The sequence below is a fragment of the Carassius carassius genome, chromosome 46 (assembly GCF_963082965.1).
Source record: "Carassius carassius chromosome 46, fCarCar2.1, whole genome shotgun sequence".
Lineage (NCBI taxonomy): Eukaryota > Metazoa > Chordata > Actinopteri > Cypriniformes > Cyprinidae > Carassius > Carassius carassius.
The window spans coordinates 6,469,934-6,496,786 of NC_081800.1; the positions used below are offsets into that span (position 1 = coordinate 6,469,934).

The 26,853-nt window shown below is 40.8% G+C and overlaps 1 protein-coding gene across 2 annotated transcripts in view; it reads left to right on the forward strand.

The window, feature by feature from the left end:
- Window positions 1-11,415, forward strand: part of LOC132129787 (neuron navigator 1-like) — a 134,050-nt gene extending 122,635 nt beyond the window's left edge. Inside the window, exons 18-30 of one of the 2 annotated variants that reach the window (XM_059541550.1) lie at window positions 336-520; window positions 663-825; window positions 1,397-1,601; window positions 1,745-1,842; window positions 1,931-2,026; window positions 2,697-2,865; window positions 3,499-3,734; window positions 4,318-4,472; window positions 5,924-5,995; window positions 6,143-6,339; window positions 6,573-6,691; window positions 8,736-8,945; window positions 9,034-11,415. In XM_059541550.1, the coding sequence (XP_059397533.1) occupies window positions 336-520; window positions 663-825; window positions 1,397-1,601; window positions 1,745-1,842; window positions 1,931-2,026; window positions 2,697-2,865; window positions 3,499-3,734; window positions 4,318-4,472; window positions 5,924-5,995; window positions 6,143-6,339; window positions 6,573-6,691; window positions 8,736-8,945; window positions 9,034-9,117 (1,989 nt within the window). In that variant the 3' untranslated portion in view covers window positions 9,118-11,415. The remainder of the gene's footprint in view (window positions 1-335; window positions 521-662; window positions 826-1,396; window positions 1,602-1,744; window positions 1,843-1,930; window positions 2,027-2,696; window positions 2,866-3,498; window positions 3,735-4,317; window positions 4,473-5,923; window positions 5,996-6,142; window positions 6,340-6,572; window positions 6,692-8,735; window positions 8,946-9,033) is intronic. The other variant, XM_059541551.1, reaches the window with a different exon arrangement.
- Window positions 11,416-26,853: the final 15,438 nt, after the last annotated feature.

A 26,853-nucleotide genomic window follows, 5' to 3' on the forward strand; every position in this document is an offset into this window, starting at 1 on the left:
CTCCTTTTCTCTTGTGCTGTTCTTTAAGTGTTTGTCCCTTTGTGCTTGAAATATCTCCATGCAAAGTACTTGAATTTGACACTTGATAAAGTATTGATAAAGTAGGGAGATTTGCAGAATGTAAAATCCTTAAATTAAAATAATTTATTTATTTATTCTTCCCAAAATGTTTAACTTTGTGTTTAATGTTTTTCTCAATAATAATTTACATTTGAACTTTAGAACAGTAAATTAATAAACTTTAAATTAATAAAAAAATCTGAATAAACATTTCCTCTTGTGTTTAAGTATTTCAGTGTATTTTAAGTTCTGTCTTTCTCTCGGTTTCTCTGTAGTTACGAAGTTCTTTTGGCAAGGCGTTCAGCATTAAGAAGGGCGCTAAAGATGGCTCCATGTACTCTGATATTGAAGAGATCGCCACTCCAGACTCTTCTGCACCCAACTCACCAAAACTGGGTCATGAAGAGGGAGAGAACCCACCCACTTCCCTCCCATCCGGCCAATCAGCCAGCTCCTCTGTGTGAGTAAAGTTCTCATGTGCCAATCACAATATCAGGAGATAATCAAGCAAAAATGGGCAGCAGTAATTGGACTATTACACCCTTTAGTCTGCTTTTAAGTGTTGCCACAATTTAAACAGTCATGACATTGTGTTCTAACAGGATCCATGAAAGTAACGAGGAAAACGAGGGCGATGAGAAGATGGTGTCAGAGCTGCGGTCTGAGCTGTGGGAGAAAGAGATGAAACTGACGGACATCCGGCTAGAAGCGCTGAGCTCAGCACATCAGCTGGAGCAGCTACGAGAAGCCATGAACAACATGCAGGTTAGTGACCAATTTAGTCATTTAATTTAGTTTTTTAAGGACCTACGGAAACCCCAGGCTCTGGAGACTAAAGGTGATGGTTTAATCATTGGTTTGACACCTAATTTCTTCACCTTAATTTTAAAGCTTTTTTGCAGATTGATATCTTTTCTTCTCAACCTGTTGTTTGTGACCCTACTGCCTCACTGAGCATTCCTTGTGCAATGCTCGTGTCTAAATTTTGCCATTTTTATAGTATTGCATCCTTCAAATCGGCATTTAATTACAATTTTGACTTAATGTTATTAGGCATTTTTGAGTAAATCTCTTTTCTGGCCCATTTTACTTGTAGAAGATAACCTGCTTCATAATTGTAAATCTGAAAATAAAGTGTTTTTCATTTCCAGCCCTTGTTAATGATTATATATCACCTATTAATGGCTGTATACCAATGAAAATCAACTTTGCCTAATAATTATGCACACACAATAGAAAATGCATGTGAAATTACACAAATGTCACTGCATTGAATGACTTTGCATGTGAAGCACTGCAAAGAAAAACATAATTCAAATAAAATCTTTCATTGTAGAGGATGGTGGAGAGTCTGAAGGCAGAGAATGATCAGCTGAAAACAGGAAGTGCTCCATCATCCCTTGTTCTCCCTTGCTGCCCACCTTCTACTTCCACCTCCCAGCCGTCTGGTCTGGCCAGCCTCCTGAACTCAAACCAAACCAAACCACCCATGAGCCTCACCAAGTCCTTCAGCCTCAGCCTCAATGAGTGCTCCAACACTGGTGAGTTCATTTAGTTGTGTCTCCTGATATTGCTGTTTGTTTTAACCTTGAAAGCTTGGTGGCTCCAAGAATCGCATCCCATTACTAACCTAGAAATGTCACTGGTGGATGGAGTCAAGTCATTCTTTCTATCTATCTCACAGACGTTGCTCCTATGGAGTTCCTGAGCCTGTCATCTCAGAGGGACGAAGCCTTAACACGTGTGGTGGTCCGTATAGCTGACCAGCAAGTGTCCATGGAGGTGAATACATGAAAACTGAATTGAGATCCCTTTAAATACATGAACATTAGATCATATGCTCTAAATAAGCAAACTGATATACAACCAGCAGGTGAGGCAGCAGGATTTCTACATTGGCTCTGTTAGGATTCATGGGAAAACTGAGTGGTCTGTGTTGGACATGGACATCTCCACGGCTTTCGTGGTAAGATCTCATTCTGTGGCGTAAAGACTGCTATAAATGTTTCAATTAGTGCTGTCAAATGATTAATTGCATCCAAAATAAAAGTATTGGTTTACATAATATATATATGATATATGTGTGTGTGTGTGTGTACTGTGTATATTTATTCTGCACATATACACACATATGCATTTATATATTTAAGAAAAATGTTACATTTATATATTAAATATATTTATATATGATATAGTTTATATGAATATAAGTATATACACGTAAATATTTCCAACATATGCTGTATGTGTGTGTCTTTATATATACATAATAAATATACACAGCACACACACATTATGTAAACAAAAGACCTTTATTTTGGATGCAATTAATCACGATTAATCATCTGACAGCACTAGTTTAAATATATGCAAAAACAAGGAACCTTTAAATTTTACAATCGTAATGTATTATTCAAAAAGATGTACGAAAAAATTCAAATAATGTTTTACTATGCAAATAATACTATTGGCAAATATATCAAAAGTCAATAACTGGTTATTTCAATATATACATATATATTTTTTATATTATAAAATATATAGACAGGTATGTAATTTTATGTAAGAAATGTAATTTCATGTATTTAATTATAATATTTATTTCATCTAATGTGTTCTTTGTATTTGGATGTCAGAACTATATTTCGCAGGTGGATCCCAGTGCGAGTATGGGACTGTCTGTCGACTCTATCCACAGTTACAGTATTAATCAGAGCAGGAGGGTGCTTGGAGCCGAAGCCCCAGAAAGTTCACCCTGTGACTCTTTAAAAAAGGGTCCTGGACTCATCACTGTCACCCTTAAAGGTGAAAATCTCACACTTTCAATCTCTCCCTCTTTTACGCTACTTCTCTTACACCGCATCCTACACAGGTATAATAGCTATGTGTCTATCCACCTATTTTTATGTGCATTTTGGATGATCACATAAAAACTGCTGAATGGAAACGTCATGATGCACATAAATTAAAAAAATGCGCATAAAAATGTGTGCACACAACTGAGTAGAAAAACCTTTTTATCTGATAAGAAAAAATGCACACAAACTACGATGGAAACACATTTACCGAATAAATTCCACCATGTGCATTGAAAAAGTCATGTGACTTTGCACAATGAGACGGGATAACTTGAGTAGCGGACCGATCTCGTTCACAGCATCTATATGTTGTTTTGGTCAATCTGAAATGCATGTGTCACCAAAGTATTTCTTTATATGACTGCATTCTCAAACAGAAGGCATCCACCTTTAAAACAATGACCGCATTTATTGTGTTATGTCTGCTTTCTCCGAAGCGAAAATGTCAAGAAAATGTCTTGTCATTGACACTTTCAACACTCATAGCTGGTTACTCTATTTTGTCTACTAAATGTTTTTCCTTCCTGTTTTTTAATTGCCTTGTCACTTTTAACTGACCTCAACTCTCTCTCTGTTCCAGGTTTTAAGGAGAAGTGTGTGGACAGTCTGGTATTTGAGACTCTAGTCCCCAAGCCCATGATGCAACACTACATAAGTCTGCTTCTGAAGCACCGACGGCTGGTCCTGTCGGGCCCCAGCGGCACGGGGAAGACCTACCTCACCACCCGACTGGCTGAGTACCTGCTGGAGAGGAGCGGCCGTGACCCAGGCCCTGGCCTTATCACCACCTTCAACCTGCACCAACAAACCTGCAAGGTGAAGCCTGGAAATAACACTTCCCAGGAAACACTGACTTGTTTAGTGTGACCAGCAGTTGGAAAGCTACTGTTGTGGAAATTCTAATTCAATAACAATTTGTAGAGACTGAGAGTGAAAAACCAAACAGAGTTTTGTCTTTGTATTGCTTTAATTCTCTGCAGAGAATGATCTGGTTTACACACAGCTTCCGAGTCTGTGTGCAAAGAGATAACACACAGAATACAGCCCACTTTTTATAGAATGTAAAAAGATACATTGAAGGACAGACTAGGACCTTTGAGCCAATCATGTTGCTCAGTGCACATCACATCATAACACATGCACATCTCATCGTAGATGCCTGGTTACTCTCAAAAACTGTCAGTCCCTGCTACACAGTTTCCCCTTAAATTATGTTTTTCAACCTAAAGCAGTTACGTGCACAAGTTACATAAAATAACTCAATGTCCCTATGGACTATATGTACTAACTTATTCATAGTATGTTATAAAAGATACTTAAATGAGATTAATGCAATCAATGCTAAATTAACAAAACTAAAAATTTCCATAACACTACACTTTTGTCTTCTCTATCTCAGGACCTCCAGTTGTACCTGTCTAATCTGGCCAATCAGATTGACCGTGACTGTGGCGCTGAGGACATTCCATTGGTCATTATCTTGGATGATATCAGTGATGCGTCTTCCATCACTGACCTGGTCAATAGTGCACTGACCTGCAAATATCACAAATGGTGAGTGAGGAAACTCTTGTGTTAAGGAAGTGTTATTGGTTAATCTCTCAAAAGTATCACAATCATATCTTAAGGTAAAATATTTATATTATTGCAGCATAGGGAAAATTAAGCAATTTAGCTTTTTACTATTAAGATTTAAGTGCCCCAATTATGCCATTTTTAAGGTTCCTAATATTGTTCTGGGAGACTCCTACAGCAGGTTTATATGCATGCAACACTATCATTTTCTCATAATATACATTTAATTTCTCAATGATTTGTAAACAATTCGTATGAATCAGTTTGAAAATTCAGTCTCTATAAACTCCTCCTTTCTGTGAGCCTACTCTGCTCTGATTGGTCAAATGGCCTGAAACGTGTAGTTGATTAACCAGATGCTGATTCGCCAGCAGGACTGGAGCAGGATGTTTCTCAGTGTTAAGTGACAACTTAGTTTGTGATAGTTATAAGACATGATTTCAGCGTCATTGTTATAATTTATTTTGGTGCACGTGTGGGAACTGTATCAGAATTCCAAGCGAATGTGAAAACCTCTGCTGCCATGAAGTATGACAGGTAGTATTATGTTTCTGCATTAGTTGAGCATTATATGCCTCTTTTATAAAGAATTAAGTGCATTTAGATCAATCAATAGAAAATATAAACATCTATTATTTATCATACTTACACATTGTGGTTCAGTGGAGCAATATGGTCCAAAAAAAAAAAAACAGGCTCTGAATTGATCCATCTTTCAAGTGTTTTGAGAATCATAACCAACATTGGCGGGCATTATGCAAATGTGTTACCCTGTGACGTCTAGCCATCACAGAAGTGGGATACAAATTCCTGATGACTCGTTTAGGGGAATCTGTCGATTCTTTTTTTTTTTTTAAGACAGTAACTTTATTTACCGTGCACTGTAGACAGTTACAACTTTGCAGATCGTTTATATTCACAGACACATGAAAGGCAGTATTCCATATGGCATAATAGGGGCACTTTAAATAATTTATGAAAATTAAGCAAGTTTCTGCCCAAATTATCTTTACTTTAATGTGAAACAGTACATAATACAAACAATATTGAAATTAAAACCTGCATAAATTAGAGGCAGTATAACAAATGCTAACATAACTTTATGAATACTTAAAAAAAAAAAAAAAAAAACATAATTATTTTATAGAATGAGCTGGAAATATTTTAAATTTTCATGTAAATATATTGTTACATAGCAAACATTTTTAATAAAACAAAACATTTCTAATTTTGCTAAATATAATTTAAATTATTTATTAAATATAATTTGGGGAATAAATATGACCTGGAAGTATTACTTACAAACATTATGAGATTCACTCTTTTACAGATTTTTAATTTTTCATTTGACGAGTTTTTCATTGTCAAAATTACAAATTTATTTTAAAGTATATTCTAGGATATTTATTTACCATGGTTATATATTTCAGTCCATATGTCATTGGAACCACCAATCAGTCTGTTAAGATGTCATCCAATCATGGCCTGCATCTCAGCTTCAGGTACGTTCCTCATGTCTTTAACACGAATGCATTACAGTTTGTAGATTGTGGTAAGATTAAATAAAATCATCATCATCATAAAGAAATTTGAAATCCCATGTCAATATTCCAACCGTACTTAATTTGTCATTTTCTGTTTGTATGAAGGATGGTCACCTTCTCCAACAACGTGGAGCCTGCAAATGGTTTCCTAGTGCGTTACTTGCACAGGAAGTTGATCGAGGCGGAGGATGAAAGCACAGTTCACAGTGTTGAGGTGCTGAGGGTTCTGGACTGGGTGCCTAAACTCTGGTATCATCTCCATACCTTCCTGGAGAAACACTGCACCTCAGACTTCCTCATAGGTACAGCCTTACATGTTCTGAATGTGTGTTTCATGCATTGCTTTTCAAGGAAAAAAAAAAAAAGAAAGAAAAAAAGAAACATATGTATCCATTTACAGTATATCAGCAACTTAATCTGAACCACGCACTGCATTTTAATTGTTATTATGGAGTTTTACACTTCATGTTAACTTTTAGCAACGCTCAAAGCCAAGTTTCCAAAAAGATCTCAGCTATGGCTCTTGTCTTTGCAGGTCCCTGCTTCTTCCTGTCTTGTCCAGTAACGTTAGCAGAGTTTCGCTCCTGGTTTATTGACCTCTGGAACCAGTCCATTATTTCTTACCTTCAGGAGGGAGCTAAGGATGGTGTGAAGGTAAGTTGTTCCTAGGCAGCTGACTACTAAATCAGGGCTGTCCAATAATTTTCTTGGATTGCCACCATTCAGTAGAGTTCAGCTCCAACCCTAACTAAGCTCTTCAGGATCTCAAGAAACTGTAACTGTCTGTGTTTTTGGAGCTAAACTGTGTAGTAAGATGGCTCTCCTCATAAGTGACCAAATTGAAACACACTTCATAGGGATTAACTCTCTTAATAGTTACTCCCATGGCCGTAGCCAGCTATGAGGTCACAGAGGTCCGGACCTCTGTAAATTTTTCATGTTCGAAAATAAAATTTGTTCTTTGATTGACTAATTTGCTGCTAGACTCCTCATATGAATGTCTGCATGTATAATTCAGAATGTTTAGCGCCCGTGGTATGAAAATAATCGCAGCGAGACGCTTCTGAAGTGAACGAGTCTTCAGAGAGTTGTGAGCGACAGCGTGAGACGCAGCCAGATCCAGCTATTATAAGCGTTTTTTTACTTGTTTTTCCACTTAATTTAACACTTTAGAAAGTTAATAAAGAAGGAAGTTGCAGTTTAGGGTCAGCAATAACTTTATCTTATCTAATTTCCAAAATATTTGAAATAATTTTGATTTATTTTATTTATTTATAGGTTTTTGTTTATTTTAATAGCAATATCTGACAACATTGCATTGCCGGCATTAGTTATCAAAGTTAACAAAAAAGGCAGCAGCTATTTACACTAAGTGCAAATATCTATAGATTCTATTTATACTATGTTAAAATAGCAGGATTTTCTGCTATTTATACTACTTACTGCAAATAGTGGCAATTACTGGCAATAAATTAGTGGCAATAGTACTACATTATAAAACAGTATGCAATAATAACTTATTGAGTCTAATTTAATGGTTGCTACACTATTGCAACAATAAAGCCCTCCCTACACATGTCCTTAACTTTTTGATTATTTACTTAATTTTCATTGAAAATAAATGATTTTCTGATGTGATTTGAAATTTGAAAAGGGAGAAAAATTTTGCCAAAAGGCGGATTCGAACCCGAGTCGATCACGACAAAATATGTATAACACACACTTTACCTTCTGCACCACTGGAGCTGACTGTCCAGTACTGTCTTTTAAAAATAACACGTTTGGTGGGCAATATGTATGTTTGCATGAATAATAAACAACTGATAAAATTATCCACCCCACCAATATACTATTAACAAACTTTGATGCAATAAATAGGGTATGATTTAAAAATTAACATTCCTCCAAAAACATCTACATTTTTGTTTCTTTTCAAGTGTTAGAGTATATAATTATTTGTATTTATAGGGGTTATTATAGCACAATTCTATAATAAGGGGGTTATTATAGAAACCCCCTGGACCTAATTGTCAAATTGTTACTCCATACAAATAGTGCAAGAGACTCCCTGTATATATCCAATATATCAAAGTGATGTGACATGACATTCAGCCAAGTATGGTGACCCATCCTAGAATTTGTGCTATGCATTTAACCCATCCAAAGTACACGTGCGCACGCACGCACACACAGCAGTAGGCAGCGATTTATGCTGCGGCGCCCAGGGAGCAGTTGGGGGTACGATGCCTTGCTCAAGGGCACCTTAATCGTGGTATTGCCGGCCCGAGATTCGAACCCACAACCCTAGGTCAAACTCTCTAACCACTAGGCCATGAATTCCCTTGGATATATATCTCATATATCCTTGTTTTGGTTGCTTTTTTAAATGACGAATATAGAATATTGATAGCTGCTGAAACTGACAATTAACTCCTATAGTCTGTGCAGTGTGTTGAAGCACAGCTTTTTGGTCCAGACACAGCTGATGTAACTTTCGTCGCCGTTCTCGAGGACTAACTAGTTCTTAGAAGTCAGCTTGGTATGTCCCAGCTTTTAAATTTTGGCCAAAATTAGGCACTCCGTGGGTTTTGTAAGAGTTTATCTGTTACTAAATCAGTTTATTTGGTGAATCATATGACACTTATTGTGTCTGGTCAAAGTGCACTGGAGTCTCAATCTCTGCATTCACATAATTCAGGTCCATGGTCAGAAAGCAGCATGGGAGGATCCAGTGGAGTGGGTGAGGGATACACTGCCCTGGCCTTCAGCTCAACAGGACCAGGCCAAACTCTTTCACCTCCCTCCGCCAACCACCGGCTCCAACACTGCTCCAACACAGCAGCCCACAGACAACAGGGTCACATCCAATAAGGACAACTCTCTGCCCACAATGGAGTCTGATCCACTGGTGAGTATCCAGTACAGCTACACCTGAACCTTTGTGAACATATCTGCATTTGTTCTGACAAGATGTCCTTGTTCTGTTCATCATTCAGATGGCGATTCTGTTGAAACTCCAGGAATCTGCCAACTACATCGAATCACCCGAACAGGACATTTCTGGCAACCCCACTTTCTAGGCTGAGCTAAAAGACTTGAGAGCTTACTAATGGCTAGGGCTGTTACAAAACACTGTTCTGTACAGCTAAAATGCACCTCCTGTCTCCTTTGAAAGGTTTGTGAGAGTCGAGAAGAGGAACTGTCAAGAACATCCATGTCAAGAAGTCTGAAAGAAAAACGAAAGAACTGATCCTGCCAGATCTGAGCGAGAATCTTTTTTGCACTGTTGTCTTAACCAGACCTTCCTTTGTTTATCTAACCTGCAAGTTGCATGGTAATACTTGCAACTGGGGATTGTAAAGATTGGATGATTGTGAAGATGAAATGTTTTTGTCTATCATACTGGGAACATAATTTGCTACACATTTGTTTGATATTACTTTTGTTTTGGGTAATATCTGACCATATGGACCAATAATCTATTTATTCTTGTTTGCAAAAGATCTGACACTCCATCCTCAAGATCAAGTTGCCTGAACCATGTACACAAAGGTGCGGTTACATTTAGACCAACTCACATGTATGCAAAACGTACCGAACAAGATGGTGCTCAGAATTCAGCCTTAAACGATGTCCCTCCATATATCATGAAGTCAGTCCCATAGCAATCTGAGTCTTACTCTATTTTACCTCACAGTTTGCATAGTGATGCAGTTTTAAGGTGCACTACATACCCATAACCTGGTCGCATTCATTCCTATCAAACACACAGCCTTCAGACAGATGTAGACTGTAGATCTCTGATAGGATGCACTTTGATTCTTAGCTTTCAATCAAGAGCACTGACTGGTTGTTCGAGATTCGTAGGTTGTTCGCTCCAATGGTGAGTTACACCAACAAAGCAACCAAAAGTAATTTGTTTTCAATGACAGTTTGGGGCGACATGAGCGATAGAGACTGTCGGGGATCGACAAAGTTCAGTTATATGCAAATGTCTACCAATGGGAGAACAGAAAATGAAGCTCATGTGATCTGCTGCCTGATATTGTTGGTCTCAATTAAGGTGGCACTTGGAGATGCAGCAAAGCTGAGCATGACTGCAGTAGTGCTCATATGATGCACCGCCTGATACAGTCAGAGGGCGACCTCTGTCAATTTAATCGTTGTCAGTAATAACAGAGGTGCTGTTACCGGAGCAAGAGAACAGTATGCAACATGTTACTTTCAGTACTTATTCATGTGCGTCCAGTGCATTTGATCTTATCAAGATAATCAAAAGCTTTGTTCTCACTGACAACCCAATTACACTTGGCTTTGTGCTGTAGCATTAATGTAGCAGCTAATGAAGGCACTGTTTCCACCTGGTATTAACATGCATTTCAAATGCATCTAATGCAACCTTTTGTGATTGGATTTTGTTGAGCAATTCCCATTTAATTTTGGGATACTCAACATCTCTGTTGTGTTAGTTGAGGGTGGGTGGCATCTAAGCATCCAGGACAAATAGGAATTTACATTGTAAATGTGATGTGGTCACATGCATTTTTGACTACCTCCATTTGTGAGTTTAGTGATTTGATCACAGTTTTAGACCCTGTTTACACCTGTATTTAGTACTGGACACTTGTGATCGGATCACCAAAAACATGTTAAAACAAGGTGGAAACAGAGCTGTAAATATACTGGATATTGACTCCACTGGCTGAACAAATGAAGCTAATTTGAGCTCCTGCCAAATAAGATGCTGTTAGACTGGGTTTGAAAACAGATCAGGATTGTTAGCAGTGTGAACAAAGCCAAAATGGTTTAAACAATTTATGTCTGGAAGAGATTTAGTAATTTGTTTTTGGCCCTTTATTAAGTCTAGAGGTTCAAAGCAAAATCACATCAGTGTTAGCTTACAGTTTTACAGCACTTATGTCCTTTGATATTCTGTAACAATGTAGCCAGTTTTGGAATTAACATTGATTATGTTTATGTTTATGGACATTTTAAGTCCCAGGATGACCCCGTATCAGGGTCAAACTCTCCAATCCTTCCAGTAACAATTGTAATACTGACAGAATATCTTAATCAATTCACATAAAAAAATAGCAATGATGGAATGTAACTCATGAATGCATTTGCTATTGGCTGATCACAGGTGCTCCAGAACTGTATGTGCATGAAAGCTTTAACTCTGAGGAAAATTAGCTAAAAATGCACCTTATCATGAGATGCCAAAGGATGTGTTGGCAACCAGTCTACAAGAGCAAAGTGATCTTTTACCTTAATTACCAAACTGAAACTAAATGTCTCATGTACTAACCTGTTAGTACTAACACTATAGCAATGTCAGATGAAACTGTGCCGTTGTAGTCTCAGAATGTAAATTGGATCAAAACGTCTAAGGTGACGTATGTAACCCTGGTTCCTCGAAGGAACGAGATGCTGCGTCGAGAACGTTTGGGGAACGCGTCCAGCGTGACGTCTCTGAATAATGTGTATAATCAGTCCAAAGGAAGGGCGAGACGTCATAGGCGGGTGACGTCGGAGACCAGGAAGCATAAAGCATGAGCGGCAAAGCCGGAAGTCAGCCTCAAAGGATGAAGCAAGCGCCAGCCAGAGATGCCGGAAGTGTGGCACTGCGACGTAGCGTCTCGTTCCTTCAAGGAACCAGGGTTACATACGTAACCTTAGACGTTCCTCTTCAGGAAATCGAGCTGCGTCGAGAACGTTTGGGGAACGAGAATGCCCACGCCGCCAGACTTTCAAATCTCTGCCTAGTGTGGAAGAGCACAGCTAAAGCAAGAGAAGGAGCCTGACAGAATTCGGGGACAACCCCTCCAATGGCCAAACTTCAGAAGGAGTGAGTCTTGACCCCCAGGAGAGGGGAGATCAGAGGACTCGAGGCTTAGGATAACATCCTGATCACCGCTTAGCATAAGCTTCTTCTGGACGGAGGCCTCAGCCTCAGAGCACCATGGAGGAAACATGTAACCAGAGGGTTTCTGCCCACTGACTGGCCACCGAGAGGGGCGCGGTAGGCCACCATGGCCTTCATGGTGGAGTGGGTCAACCCTGCGGAGAGCCTGCAGGAACTCCAGCACTGTACCATACGGGCAGTTAACTGGGTCGAGCTGGCGGTCTCCACAGCAAGAAGTGAAAGGCTTCCACTTCAAGGCATACAGTTTCCTCATTGAGGGAGCTCTGGATTGGAGAACGGTCTTACAACCTTGGTTGAGGGACCGGAAGCTAAGAGTTGTGCCTCCTCAGAGACAGAACCTACAGCCTCTAAGCTCCATGCGGGGGCGCACCCTCCGCCTGCGAGAGGAGATCTCTCCTGACGGGAACCTCCCATGGAGTGCCGTCAAAAAGAGAAATCAGGCCCAGGAACCATACCCGGCCTGTCCAGAACGGGGCTACAAACAGCAGCCGGACTCCGTCCCGGCGCACTCTCTCCAGAACTCCCGAGAGCAGAGCAATCGGGGGAAAAATGTACAGATGAAGCCTCGGCCATGTCTGTACCATGGCGTCCAGCCCCAGTGGAGCTGGATGAGTCAGAGGAAGCCAGAGGGGACAGTGCGATGTGTCTCGAGTCGCAAACAGATCCACCCGAGTCTGGCCCAACTCTGCTTCATCACCTTGGTGTGAAGCTGCCATTCCCCGGGCCTTGGCCCCTGCTTCAACAGGATGTCTGCTCCCATATTAAGATGCCCAGGAATGTGAACTGCTCTGAGCGAGAGGAATTCATCCTGGGCCCACACAAGGATCTGGTACGCTATTTGTATAAATGGCGTGAGTGCAGACCTCCTTAGTGGTTGATGTAAGAGACCACCGCTGTGTTGTCGGTGCGCACCAACACATGGTGACCTCTTAGGTCTGGGAGAAAATAACGAAGTGCACGAAGCACGGCCAGCATCTCCAGGCAGTTGATGTGCCATGTCAGATGGCGACCACTCCACAGACCGCTGGCAGGGTGGCCACTCATGACCGCACCCCAGCCGGTGAGGGACGCGTCTGTCGCTAGCATCCCGCGGCGACAAGGAGCTCCCAGCACCGGGCCCTGAGACAAGAACCAAGGCTTCCTCCACATATCCAAGGCACGTAGGCAGCGCCGCGTGACCTTTAGCATGCGAAGTGGGTTTCCCTTCAGGGAGAACCCCTTGGTCTCGAGCCACCACTGTAGGGGTCTCATGTACAGCAGGCCAATAGTATTCACGTTGGACGCAGCTGCCATCAGACCCAGCAATCTCCGTGACTGCTTGACAGTGAGTGACCGGCCTTCTCTCACTCTCGCGACTGCAGTGAGGATCGACTCGATCCGAGCAGGTGACATACGTGCCTGCATCCTGGTCGAATCCCACACCATGCCCAGATAAGTGGTTCTCTGAACTGGAGAAAGCACACTTTTCTTGGCGTTAAGTCTTAACCCCAGCTCTTTCATGTGAGCGAGAACGACATCTCGGTGCAGAACCGTCATCTGCTCAGATTGAGCTGATATCAACCAATCGTCAATGTGGTTGAGTCGTGAAAGTGTGGGGTGAGAGTGCAAGGCCAGAGGAAGATCCGTATTGGTAGGCTTTTGCCCCCAAAAGCAAACCTCAGGAACTTCCGATGAAGAAGGATGGAGATAAGTGCATCTTTTGATAGATCGTGACACACCAGTCCTTGGACTTGGCCTGTGCAGGCGTGCTATACTTCAGTCCCCTGACTGAGAGGTTCAAAAAGCACAGATCTAGAAAAGGACACAACACCTCATCCTTCCTTGGAACAGTGAAGTACCGGCTGTAGGACCGGACTCTGCAACCCAAGGAGGGACCACATCGATGGTCTCCGTCCTCAGAGAGAGTCTACTTCTGTTCCATTACCAGAGCCTGCTTGGGGCCCACCAGAACTGGATTCTGTGGCCTCTCACAACCTCCTCAGAGGAAGAGCGGTACACACGTGTTCTCACATAAGAAATTACATCCCTAGAGCCCCTGCACATCTAACTTCACATAGTCAGATAAATATTAATATATAGTAGTCAACAACCAAACGAGTCAACACTGTCTGGTGTAGAACTCACATAAAGATGAAACAATGTAATACACGCGTTGCCTCGGCAGCGTGCATGTTCTATTTTTTTATATATATATATGCTACTCAGTCACAAAGACAGCATCAATCTCCTCAGAGAAAGACGAATGCTGCAGCGAGCTCTGCCTCCGAGGACGAAGAAACCACAGCACGGGTTTTCAAGCCTCGAGACCGAGCTCTAGATCTAGTGAACACGGGTGGAGATAGGACGAGCCGTCTCCAACCCATTCGCCAGATCATCAGCCCCAGCGCGACCGCAACCGCAAGATCGCATGCACGGATACACTCCTCATAGCGTGCCCGACGAGAGAGCATGCAACAGCAGCAGCGAGCTGCCTCAGAGGGCGAAAAACCACAGCGCTGGTTTCCAAGCCTCGCTGGTTCTCCAAGCCTCGAGAACGAGCTCTAGATCTAGTAAACAGGGGTGGAGATAGGACGAGCCGTCTCCAACCCGTTCACCAGATCATGTGCGATTCCCGCCATCGCGGTCGCCGCCGTGCATCAGCCCCAGCGCGACTGCAACTGCAAGATCGCACGCACGGACACACTCCTCGGAGCGTGCCCGGCGAGAGCGGAGCGCTTAACAGCGAGAAAAGCACAATCAGCCTAGCCCCCCGAGAGCCGACTGCGCGAGCTCCACTCCTCATTAATGCTGCTTATATAATATTAGGCATAATATGCATGTGTAACTGGTGCTTGTGTGACTGGTGCTTGAACAACTGGCGAGCTCATCGACGCCTTTCCATATCAATCTCCTCTGAGAAAGACAGGCAGTGCGTCGCGCCCTCTCATCGGGGAGAAAGTACCGCAAACGCGGGCTTCCGAACCCCCGAGAGCGGGCGCCAGATCTGGTGGCTAAGAAAGAAGATAGGGACTTGAAAAGACCCGTCTTACATTCCTTCCAGCAGATCCGAAAGCGAATCCCGCGAGCACAACCACCGCTCCGTTTTTTCCTCAACAAAAGTGGGGCTGGCACCGCGAGAAATGCCAGTGAAAGCTCTCTCCTCAAAGAGAGCCTTCTGAGAGTGAAGCAAAGGCTCGCATCGCAGCCGTCAACTCCCTCGAGAGCTGACACTGCGCGCTTCACTCTCAAGCAGACAACACACGAGCTGCGTGTGTCCCTACCTTTTTTATTTTTTTTTTGGCAGGGAAAACACACAGCCTGAACGCTGCCTGCTCTTGCCCAAAACTTCTCTTGATTGAAGCTTTGACAATGGAGCTTATCAGTGGACAAACGACACTAAATAAGACTCACAAACGGATAGTGACTGACACACACACACAGAGCGCTTGCTGAAGACACAAGGCTGACTTCCGGCTTTGCCGCTCATGCTTTATGCTTCCCGCCTATGACGTCTCGCCCTTCCTTTGGGCTGATTATACACATTATTCAGAGACGTCACGCTGGACGCGTTCCCCAAACGTTCTCGACGCAGCTCGAGTTCCTGAAGAGGAACTTAAGTTTGCCAACACACCTAGTGCTCTTGATGATGCTTGCCGACTCTTGTGCTTGTGTTTACGTGTCCTGTTACTGTCAGATATAGCTCTCCAAATGAATAACCAGAGGAGCATTTTTTAAAGGTCTTTTTTTGTACATGTTTGTTTGTTTTTACTAAAGGATCCAAGTCTGACATTTGTAAATAGATTTTCAAAAATATTGAGTAAAAAAAAACAAACAAAAAAGGTCTATGGTAGAATAAACAGAGCAAGGTTAAAATATCACAACTATAAACTGTTGTCTGGTTAGAGATACATTACCGAGAAGGTCGCGGTCATCTCTCAGTTATAGCCTTTCCTGTAGAGGCAAGTTAACTGCCACAAAGTAACTAGACCATGTTGCCTATGTACATCTTTCACTATAAAAGTGTCCTCTGTATTCCCTTCCGGATCGTACAAGGTATTGAATGGCTTTAACGACTGAGTTGGCCATAACAACCCATAAGAAAACAGTAAAAAGAAGTGCTTCAAATTTCACAAGTACCTCAAAATCTGTCTTAAAATCATATGATCATTAACTAAACCTTAACCGCTTAAGGAGAGTTTGGGGCTTTGGGGAAGATTCCCCAGTGGTTGTCATGAAAATGTGCCTAATATAAGCCAACTTGTTGGACATTGCAATACCTAAACTATTATCTTTTGCAATGGATTGTTTGCTGGAGGATAAGAATGCGAGCGAACGTGTTATCCTTTTATATGCTAGCTTATGAAATAACATTGAGATTTGAGTTCGCCGGTAGTCTCGTTTCCATATGTCATGGAAATCAAGGCTGCTTTGCCAGCTAGCACAAACTAAAGCCATTTCCCACCGTCTCTTCTCGTCTCGCAGATATATTTGCCATCGTAGAACCTCTTGTTCATCTTGCATATGAACCGATACAGTTTGGAGAACCTAAAAATGAAGTGTCTAAATCTTAATTTATTATTTTTTACTGTTTTACAACTAGCAATGCTGAATGTTCAAGCAGGCACAATAATAATACAAAACCTGTGCTTTGTAAACTCTATTTGTTCCACTTGTTTAAGATTAAACAGGTTCAATATTGTTTAGTCAAAAAACAGATTCATGATTTGTCACTATGCAGCGTTGGAAAAACATTGTCGAGTTGAGTTGTTTGTACCAATGACAGAAAACAATGGTATGTGATAAGCTATTGTGCAGGTTTGATGGTGTTTTAATGTTGATGTGTATCACCATTGTTTGTCTGGAAAAACACATTAGACCTACCTGTCCCATTGGGATTTCAAACAAAACTATGTTTTTCTTTTGGTTCTTCTTTCTTCTTTTATTTTTTTTCTTGCTTTCTCTTTAAAAAAATATTTCTATTTTGTATAGAACATTACAATTGTAAACATTGTAAATAGTATACTCATCTGCGACCACAATCACAGTAAAATATGAGAAGATCCGGCCCTCAGATGAGACACCTTTTGTTATTGTTGGTTTTTATTATTATTTTTTTGCAAACTGTCTGCTGGAAAGGGGTTACAAAAGGCATGTGCTGATCTGAGAGAATTTCTTCCATCAAATATTCACTCACGTTTTCAATAAATTCATGCCATCCCTACACTCGATTTGTGCTTTTATTTCAGTAAAGAATTTTTTTTTTATTTGGCAACTATTACATTAATTTAATAACATGACAGCTGTTTGTATTTATCACTTTTTTATTTCTCAACACAAATATTCCTATTCTATTTCTATATATATTTAGATTTAGTCATTTAGCAGATGCTTTTATCCAAAGCTACTTACAATTGAGTACAATAGAAGCAATCAAAACCAACAATAGAGCAATAATATGTAAGTGCTGTGACAAGTCTCGGTTAGCCTAACGAAGTACACTTAACAAAGGGTTTTAGATATAAACAATATAAAGAAAACAAGTTGATAGAATAGAATAAAGAATGCTAGTTTTAGAGGGTCATTTTTATGAAAAACAAGAAGATAGAAATAGAATAGAGAATGCCAGTATTAGAGGTCTTTTTAAAAGAAAACTAGTGATAAGAATAGAAAAAGATCAGAGAAGTGTCAATGTGCCTACTAGGGCAGGTAAGCAATTAACTTTTTTAATCACATTAATTACATGATGTGGTGATTAATTAATCTAATTAATCGCACATCAGATTTGGAGAAATTACTCTTAAAAGATCATTTAAAGTCATTGTTGTGCAAAGCATCAAACAGAGACTACAAAAAGTGGGTTCAGCAAGAAATATTTTGTCTGATAAAATTTATTAGGCCTACATATACTCTTTTGGACCATGTGATTAAATGATGACAGAATTGTCATTTTTGGTTGGGTGAACTATAACTTTAATAATTTATTTTCTTAATTGTATTATTATTACTATGAAAATATTAAATTATTTCTTTAATGAAATGATACTCTAAATAATAAACTAAAACTGCCAGTAGGTCGTGGTAAATGTCTTAATGATAAAGTCATCAAGTCATTTATTCATTCATTTGATTCGTTCAAATGGCTGATTCATTCAGGAGTGAAGTACATGGTTCTTTATGAATGATTCATTGAATCATTAGGCTTGTTCGACTTGAAGCAGGTCACCACCATCAGACTGACCAGTGTGTGACATCAAAGAACCGCAAGAGCTTAGAGAGCAGACGACTCCTTGTGCTTTTGAATCGCTCTCGCTGTACTTTGATGTCACACACCGATTGGTCTGTGCAGCGCCACTTCAAAGCCAACGCTTTGGCCAATGGTACACCGCGCCAAATGGTTCAAAATGTGGATTAAGAAATTAAATGCCGCTGTGGTTTGCTCAGGGATGAACAGTTCTGATTTGTCTTTAGGCTTGTTTGAGATGCACCTTGCCTCGCCTGAAATGTAGGCGAGAGTAGGCAGCTGCAGTAGCCTAAGGGGAGGGGTCAAAAAAGACTTTTGAAGTTGGACACTTCCTGAATCTCGCTGTTTTGTCGCCTGCAAACGACAACAATGGAGGAGATCCCGTTCGCGTTTTTTATCGCAGAAGTGGAAAGGAGGAAATTTAGAAACGGCATTTCTAACCGGCATGCATCTCGCGGGGGATCACCGGTGATCGGTTCTGCGCAGATTTTGCTCATATCAAACAAACCTTTTATCTTCTGGTTGGAAAAATTTAGCAAGACAGACAACACTGTGTCTAAAATAACACAATTTTAACTTCTTAATGAACTCTTGTGTAAGATGAGTATCACATTTGCACTTGTGTGATATTGAACTTAGCCTACTTAACTATGTGATGTAAATATGAGACAACATTTTAAACAGGGGCGTTTTGCCCCATATCTTGAATTTTAGGGACATCTTCTAGGCTCCGTCACACAGTAAGTTGTCGCTCTGCCTCATATTAGTAATCAATCGACTGTATGAAATGGCAAATGATCCACACAGGTCTGGGGTGAGGCAAGTGCGTTAAATCCGTTAATAATTTTAACGCGTTATTTTTCTCCATAATAATGAATCTAATTAACGCGTTAAATTACCAGCCCTAGTGCCTACTTATACTACGCTCATAAAGTATGTACTCTTTTGGTGAAGAAAAAGTACACACTTGAGTGTGTAGAAGAAGAGTAGGCAAGCTTTGGGAAATACTATCGTGTCACACAATTGCGTCTTTAAAGGACAGCTCATGTCGCACCTGTTACACGCACCATGTCACTGTAAACTGGCCTGTCAATCATCTTGTTATATCATGTTCTTGATATGTGGGTTTTGTTCATATAAAACATCAGAGGAGAGCACTGTGACTGTTGATCACCTTTAATACCATGAACACACACACTGACAGGATGCAACAACTTCTACACATCCACAACATAACACTGCCCTCTGGCGGGACCTTGATGTAACTAGCATCAATACTCAGACTTGAGTTACTTTAATTACCTATATGCAGCCGCATATACTACATCCCCCCTTTTAGGACATTTAAGAGGCAGCAATAAATGCAGCAATAAAACAATACTTACTCACCAACATATATAAACAAGTTTTACCAATCGCTTAATATACAGCTTGAGACAACTGAAATAATAAACAGCACCTGGTTATATGTTTTTATATCTTTAACCAAAACACTCATAACACAAGCATAGCTTTCTTTTCTTCTTAGTGTATTTCAATTGGCCTTTTTACAAGCCTCCCACTCTTAGTACAATTTCTTTGCTCAGGGTTTTCAACAACTGTTGTTTGATCTTGCACATTGTCTTTCTGCACAGTCCCTTCTGTGTCATCTCCTTCAATTTCCTCCACAACACCTGTTAGATTTTGGTCTTTGCTTGTACGCAAGTGTCTCCTGTTCCTTCTGACCTAAATCTGTCACAGTGTCACAGACAGAGGTTTGGCATGTTGGTTGTTATAATTTGCTTGCCTCTGCTGTTGCTGAACCAACTTCTTCTGTTCATCTTTAGGGTGCTTAGGTTTCAGAGCCACACTGGCTATTGGAAGAGTGCTCCGTAACACCTGGCCCATGAGCAATTCAGCTGGTGAGTATCCAAGACCCGTCACCGGAGTGTTTCTCAGTGATAAAAGTGTGAGATGTGGATCCATCTTAGCTTGATCAGCTTTCATTAGCATTAGCTTGATTGTTTTTATGGACCGCTCTGCCATCCCGTTAGACTGTGGGTAACCTGGGCTTGAATATTTCCAGTTTATGCCCCAGTCTTTTGCAAACTGACGAACCTCTGCACTAGCAAATGGCACATGATCACTAATGATCTCCTTGAGTATGCCATGCCTAGCGAATATAGCTTTCATTTTTCCAATTACTGTGCACGCAGCTTTGTCAGAAATCTGTTGAACTTAAAAGTAATCAACAGTAATCAAGGAGAAATGACCGACCTTTGAGCTCGAATATATCCACATCCAGCTTGTACCATGGAAGCTCTGGCAGCTCATGGGGTTTCAATGGTTCTTTTTGGTTCTTTGGCATTAGCTGCTGGCATAATGTACATCTTTCAGCAATGTTCTAGATCTCTGTAGACATGCCTGGCCAGTACAGGTATTTCGTTGCATGTTCATTGGTGCGTTGTATTCCTTGATGAGCAGTCTCTCCATTATTACTGGCCTCATTCCTCTTGGGATGATGAATTTGTCATTTGTCATTATCAATCTGTCACAGATTCTTATTGCGTCTTTGATGGGCCAGTAACTCCTCGGATCTCTGTTGAGCTGTTTCTTGTGAACAGGCCATCCTTGCTGATGCACTTCTCTTAGCTTTGAAGGTATTTCATCTGCTTTTGTCTCTGACTTGAGTCTCTCAGGCAACTCAGTGCCCATGGCCTCAGTCACTTCCATTGCATACACTACTCTTTCTTCACCATCCATGTTTTCCTCATGCAGTTTGCCTTCAGACAGAAATGCCCTAGACAGAGCGTCGGCTATCAGCATGTCTTTTCCTGGTTTGTAGCCCACCCGTAGGTTGTAACGCTGCAGCTGCAGAAGGATTTTTTGCAGGCGGGCTGGAGCCTGACAAAGCCTGGCTTTGTGAAAATTGCCTCCAGCGGCTTGTGATCAGAATGTACAATCACAGATGCTCCAAAAACATACTGATGGAATTTACGTGCAGCAAAAACCACCGCCAACAACTTCACAATCTGCACATAATTGCGCTCAGCATCTGTCAGCCCTCTTGACGCAAAGAACCTAAGCACAGGAGCCTCAGTAAGTGCCTTTTTTAAGCTGTCCAATGCTGCATCATGCTCAGGCATCCATAGCCACTCTGAGTCTTTTCTTAGCAACTGTCTTAATGAGGCAGTCAGAACTGCTTCATTTCTTATGTACTGTGACAAGTATTTTGTCATGCCCAGCACTCTCTGGAGGCCTTATTTGTCTTCTGGAGCAGGCATATTGACAATTGCTTTTACCTTTTCACTGTCCGGTTGAACGCCCTCTTCACTTATTACATGACCCATGTGTTTTACTTTTGTGACTTTGTACTGTATTTTGTCTGCATTGTACTTGATGTTCAATTCTTTGGCTCTGTCCATCACTTTTTTCAGAATTTCTATGTGCTCTTTCTCATCAGCTGCTGCAATTATCATATCATCAGCAATCACATGCACACCACTTATGTCACCAAAGGCTTCACTGTTCTTTTGTTGGAACATCTCAATTGAGGATTTGAGGCCAAATGGAAGACGTTTGAACCTGAAGCGTCCACAAGGTGTGTTAAAAGTGCACAGCAATGATGAAGTTTTGTCTTGCTTGATCTGCCAGTAACCATCTTTTTCATCCAAAATTGTGAATACCTTGTTACCAGCAAGTTTGGTCTTTACATCCTCAGGTGTTGGTATGGAGTAGTGCTGGCATCTAATTGCCCTGTTTAATTCACGAGGATCAAGACATAGTCTAAGCCATTTTTCTTTTCAGTTACAACCAGACTGTTGACCCATTGTGTTGGCTCCATAACAGGCGCGATGACATCAGTCAGCACTAACTGATCCAGGGTTTCTTTTAGTCTGTCCATTATGGCCAGGGGTATCTTTCTACATCCATGAACCACTGGAGGAACCTCTGGATCAAGGTATATGTGATGCTCACCTGGAAATTCTCCTAGCCCTTGGAACACCTCTGGTTATTGCTTAACCAGCTCATCTTTTGTAGAAGGCATGGTTGCACTCACAGGCTCTACACGCTTATACCATGCTCCGTAACAATAAACAACAGCCTTGATTCATTTTGTCCCATGTGGCACTTCAGGAATACATAAGCAGCCGGTCTGATCCTTGCGCCGCCATATGCCACTAACATGGTCTCTGTGGGCTTGAGCGTGATGTCACCAGGTAGCAGGACATTTGCATCAGCACCGTTGCCTAGTTTGAATTCAATAGGGATCCCTCTGACAGTCATGGTTGTGTACTACGATACTTCATTTTTATTGATTGCTTTTATCTGTGTTCATTGCAGGGTCCCCATAAATGAACTATCAACAGCTTGGAGTGTCTGTACAGACTTCATCTTGCACATTTTCGCATAATGGTTGTTTTTTTAACACATGCTCTGCATTTAACCCCATTTGCTGGACACGATCTTGGTGGGTGTGTCCGTCCACATCTGGTACATGATCTTGATGTGCCATTGACTTTCTCTTTTTTGTTGTGTAACGGTGAGGCTTTAAAAGTCTTGTTTTTGTGTTTTGCTCCTTTGATCATGTCAAATGCATGCAATTCACTTTCTTTTTTCGCTGATATCATTATTTTTATTATTTCCTTGGCAATCTCAGATGCTCTACATGTCTATGGCCATTTGTAGAGTCATTTTGGTTCTCTAAGTAGTTTTTCTGTCACTTTTGTCTGTCACACTAAAGACAATTTTGTCTCATCATATCGTCCTCTGAAACTTGTTAATTAACAATTAACAAGTTAAATTAACAATTTATGAGTGTAGTAGAACTGCCACTTGGACTGTCACACTCTTTTTAGAGAGCTCAGCTGCCATCATGTACAACACAAACCTTTGCTCCCATTTGCGCCAGTTTTCGCCCACGTTGCCAGTCAATGTCATCGCTGAGGGTGGCTGGAAGTGCTCCATTTTTGTCTGGTGTGCACGCCACTTTTGCCTGAAGTCGTGTCTCAACTTTATATATTTTCGCCCTTCTTGCCGATGTCTTGACTACAACAATGACGACAGCCCACACTTCTGACACCATCTCATGTTCTTGCTATGTGGGTTTTGTTCATATAAAACATCAGAGGAGAGCACTGTGACTGTTGATCACCTTTAATACCATGAACACACACACTGACAGGATGCAACAACTTCTACACATCCACAACATAACACTGCCCTCTGGCGGGACCTTGATGTAACTAGCATCAATACTCACAGACTCTGCATAATGATGCCTTTAAAGGTTAACGACCAAATGGATGTTTATAAAAGTTCACATTGATGTTGCAATGTAATATAACATGGATAACAATAAATAAATATATATTTTTTACCATTTAAATGTTGATTAGTAAACCAAACCCCTTTTTGTAAACCTCTCTGCCTAACATAGACAGTAAAAGAAATGCACACAGCGACCCCATTGGATTCAACAGAGACAAGTGAAGTCAATTAGACTTCCATTTCCCAAACACGAAACTTTTGACAGATTTTTTATTCATTGTCTGAATTGTGACTTAATGTGCTGTCATGATTGTTGTTTTGATACTGAACAGGTGTAGTGAAGATATTCAAAGAGACACTATCAAAATTACAGAAAGCTGTACATCATCTCTAGCTGCAGTCACCTACGGTGCAGACAGCTTCACTGTGTAAAAAACTGTCAAAGACTGTGGGGCTGGTCACCGGGAAATGGACAACAGGGAGTGCTTTTGGGGTTTTTCTCCTCAGATGAGCCCTGGCTACTGTAGCTGGGATTGCTTTACAGATGATGGAGGTCTTAAAGAGTAAAGTGTGTGTGTGTGTGTGTGTGTGTATTGTGTTTTTACTGTAACAAATATGGTGACTTGCAGTTCATGTGTTTTCAATATAGTGTAAGATGTGTTTTTATTATTATTACTCAGAAACAATTAAAACGGTTAAATTGTGGAAATTATTCTTCATTATTTTACTGTGGTTTATTTGTATATGTTATTTTGCTTAAAATACAAAATTAAACACACACAAAATTCTGGTTGAGTGGATGAAGACTTTATCGCCGTTGTGTCATAAACCGTGAAAGATTAGTGTATTATTATTTTTCTTATTATTGCTACTAGGTAAAAGTAACAAAGATAAAAGTACAGAAAATATTAACATTACATACAAAGAGGTGACATAACTTGCAAAAAAACTCTATAAATGTACACAACAATTAATTATACAAAACAAAAGTTTTAACAAAATTAATTAAAAGGTCCAGACCAACATGGCGGCCGCGTCGCTTGTGAAGGTGATGTATTTCCTCTTTTGAGTGGAGCTCCACTCGCCCCTATGTCTGCAGGAAAATAGTAGACCAGGGGACTTTTGACATACTGTTTTCAGCATACTATGCTTTGGGACACACTTATTCGGTGTGTAAACATGGATAGTAAACATTAAGATGCAGGGCTAGTGTTAGAGCAGGGGTGTCAAACTCAATTCCTGGAGGGCCGGACCCCTACATAGTTTAGATTCAACCCTAATTAAACACGAATCCAACTAATCATGTCTTTTAGGCTTATGTGCAAGCTACATGGAATGTGTGTTGAAGCAGCGTTGGAACAAAACTGCTGGGCTCCGGCCCTCCAGGAATTGAGTTAAAGACTGTGTTAGAGGTTAGTGTCTTTTTAAAGATCTGTCTCCCTCTAGTGTCTGAATTTTGTAACTGCAGTAATGCCCGCACTTTGCATTTGCAGTTTTAGACAAAAGAGGCTGCCAGATAATGATAATAATACAACTGATTAAATTCAAAACATTAAGGAGTGATATTAAAAATGAGAAGGGTCTAGTAAAATTATGGTCAGAAATATTTGACCACTAGTCATGAAATAGCTACATGATGCTGAGTAAAGCGATACAACTATAAGTTTGAGACTCATTTAGGGTTATTCCTGAGTTGATAAGAACAGATTTACCAAAGCTAGAAGAGGAGGAGTCCCATAGTCGGTATTAACTGAATGTTTCAAAGACCGGCCGTCCTGTAGAGTTTACCCCAAGCATCATGCCAGAGTCAGAGTCAAAAAGTCAGCCAAGAAGGCTGCTGCATAGAGGAGAAGCCAGCAGAGCCGGCCTGAAAGAAAGCACTCCTGCTGTGGAGGCACCGGCTTCTGAAGGTATCGATGCATCTAAACGCTGCTCCTTGTATATACATATATATATATTAGAGGTGTAACGGTACGCAAAAATCACAGTTCGGTAGGTACCTCGGTTTTAAAGTCACGGTTCGGTACAGTAAGGGACAGAAATGCAAACATTAAACTGCAGGTTGTTTATTACTATAAACTTTTTTTAACAATTTGTTTGTTTTTTTGTACTTTTTAATAAAATATATATAAAATAAAAAAAGAATAAGAAATAAAATACTGCTGCAAAGTTCTCCACTAAATAAAATACTCTCAGTCTCAAACCAATATCATATAATAAAATGCTGTTGCGTGTGTGTGTGTGTGTGTGTGTGTGTGTGTGTGTGTGTGTGTGTGTTTGTTTGAGTGTGTTTGGCGCCGCTGGCGCGTGTGCCTGCATGTGTGCCGGCATGTGTGTAAAAACACTGGCTCTGATTGGCTACCATGAAACACATGACTCTGCCTTAGCCAATCATAATCGCTTATCTCGTTATTATCCCACCTGCTCACTCGCTGTGAGCCAGGGGTGCGTTCGGATTGCATAGTTTATTAAATCAATGCATACAGTAACTCACCGCATTACCCTGTTACTGAAAAAATAACGTCGTTCTTTTAAATGCCGTTATTCCAAACACTGCACACTGGCCTATTGCACCTGTCAAACATAGTTTATTTTGCCGTCAATACTGTTGACGGTGTCCTTTATCAGTAGGCTTTATATTTATGCTCAACATGAAGTATAGATATTGTTGTCGTGAAGACAAGATCCTGGTCTGTCGGCGGCCTCCCTCTATGTCACCTACAGTAGCAGCAGCGCGCCAGCGACGCGTCAGGCACGATTCTGGTGTGTAAAGACACAGAAAACGCGAAGCAACTGACACGCAGCAGAAACGCCACGCTCACGCCAAGCAGCCAGTGTGTCACCGGCCTTAGAATCAGCTGCAGGGCGGGATTTGCGCTGAACGCGGAGACTTCAGCCACTTAATATGTTCGTTTGGAAACACGAAAATGTAGCTATGTTCCGCATACAAAATATTGCATACACACGTGCACCGTACCGAAAGCCCTGTACCGAAACGGTCAAGTACGAATACACATACCGTTACACCCCTAATATATATATATTAGGATAGCATAGGCTAAAGCTATACAAAATGACTACCTGTAATAGTACAGAGTGCAAATATTTGTATCATCATCACATAACATCATCACATTTGTAATGTTACATTAACCCATGTCTCAGAATCAAAACAACTCCCTACCCCTTCTGCCCATTGTTTGATCTCTTTGCCAATTTTGACACCTTAACATTGTTCAGAGCAAAAGTTACTTCTTCAGTAAACTGGAGGCCTGCTGAGTGCAAAAACCACTGATCACCAATGATGTGAGATGTCAGCCAATGCAAGAACAGGCTGTGGTTGAAGAGTGAGCTCACTGCATGCTGAAATAAAATGGCATGACCTTTCACATGACTTTCATTAGTGTCTTTAGCTGCTGA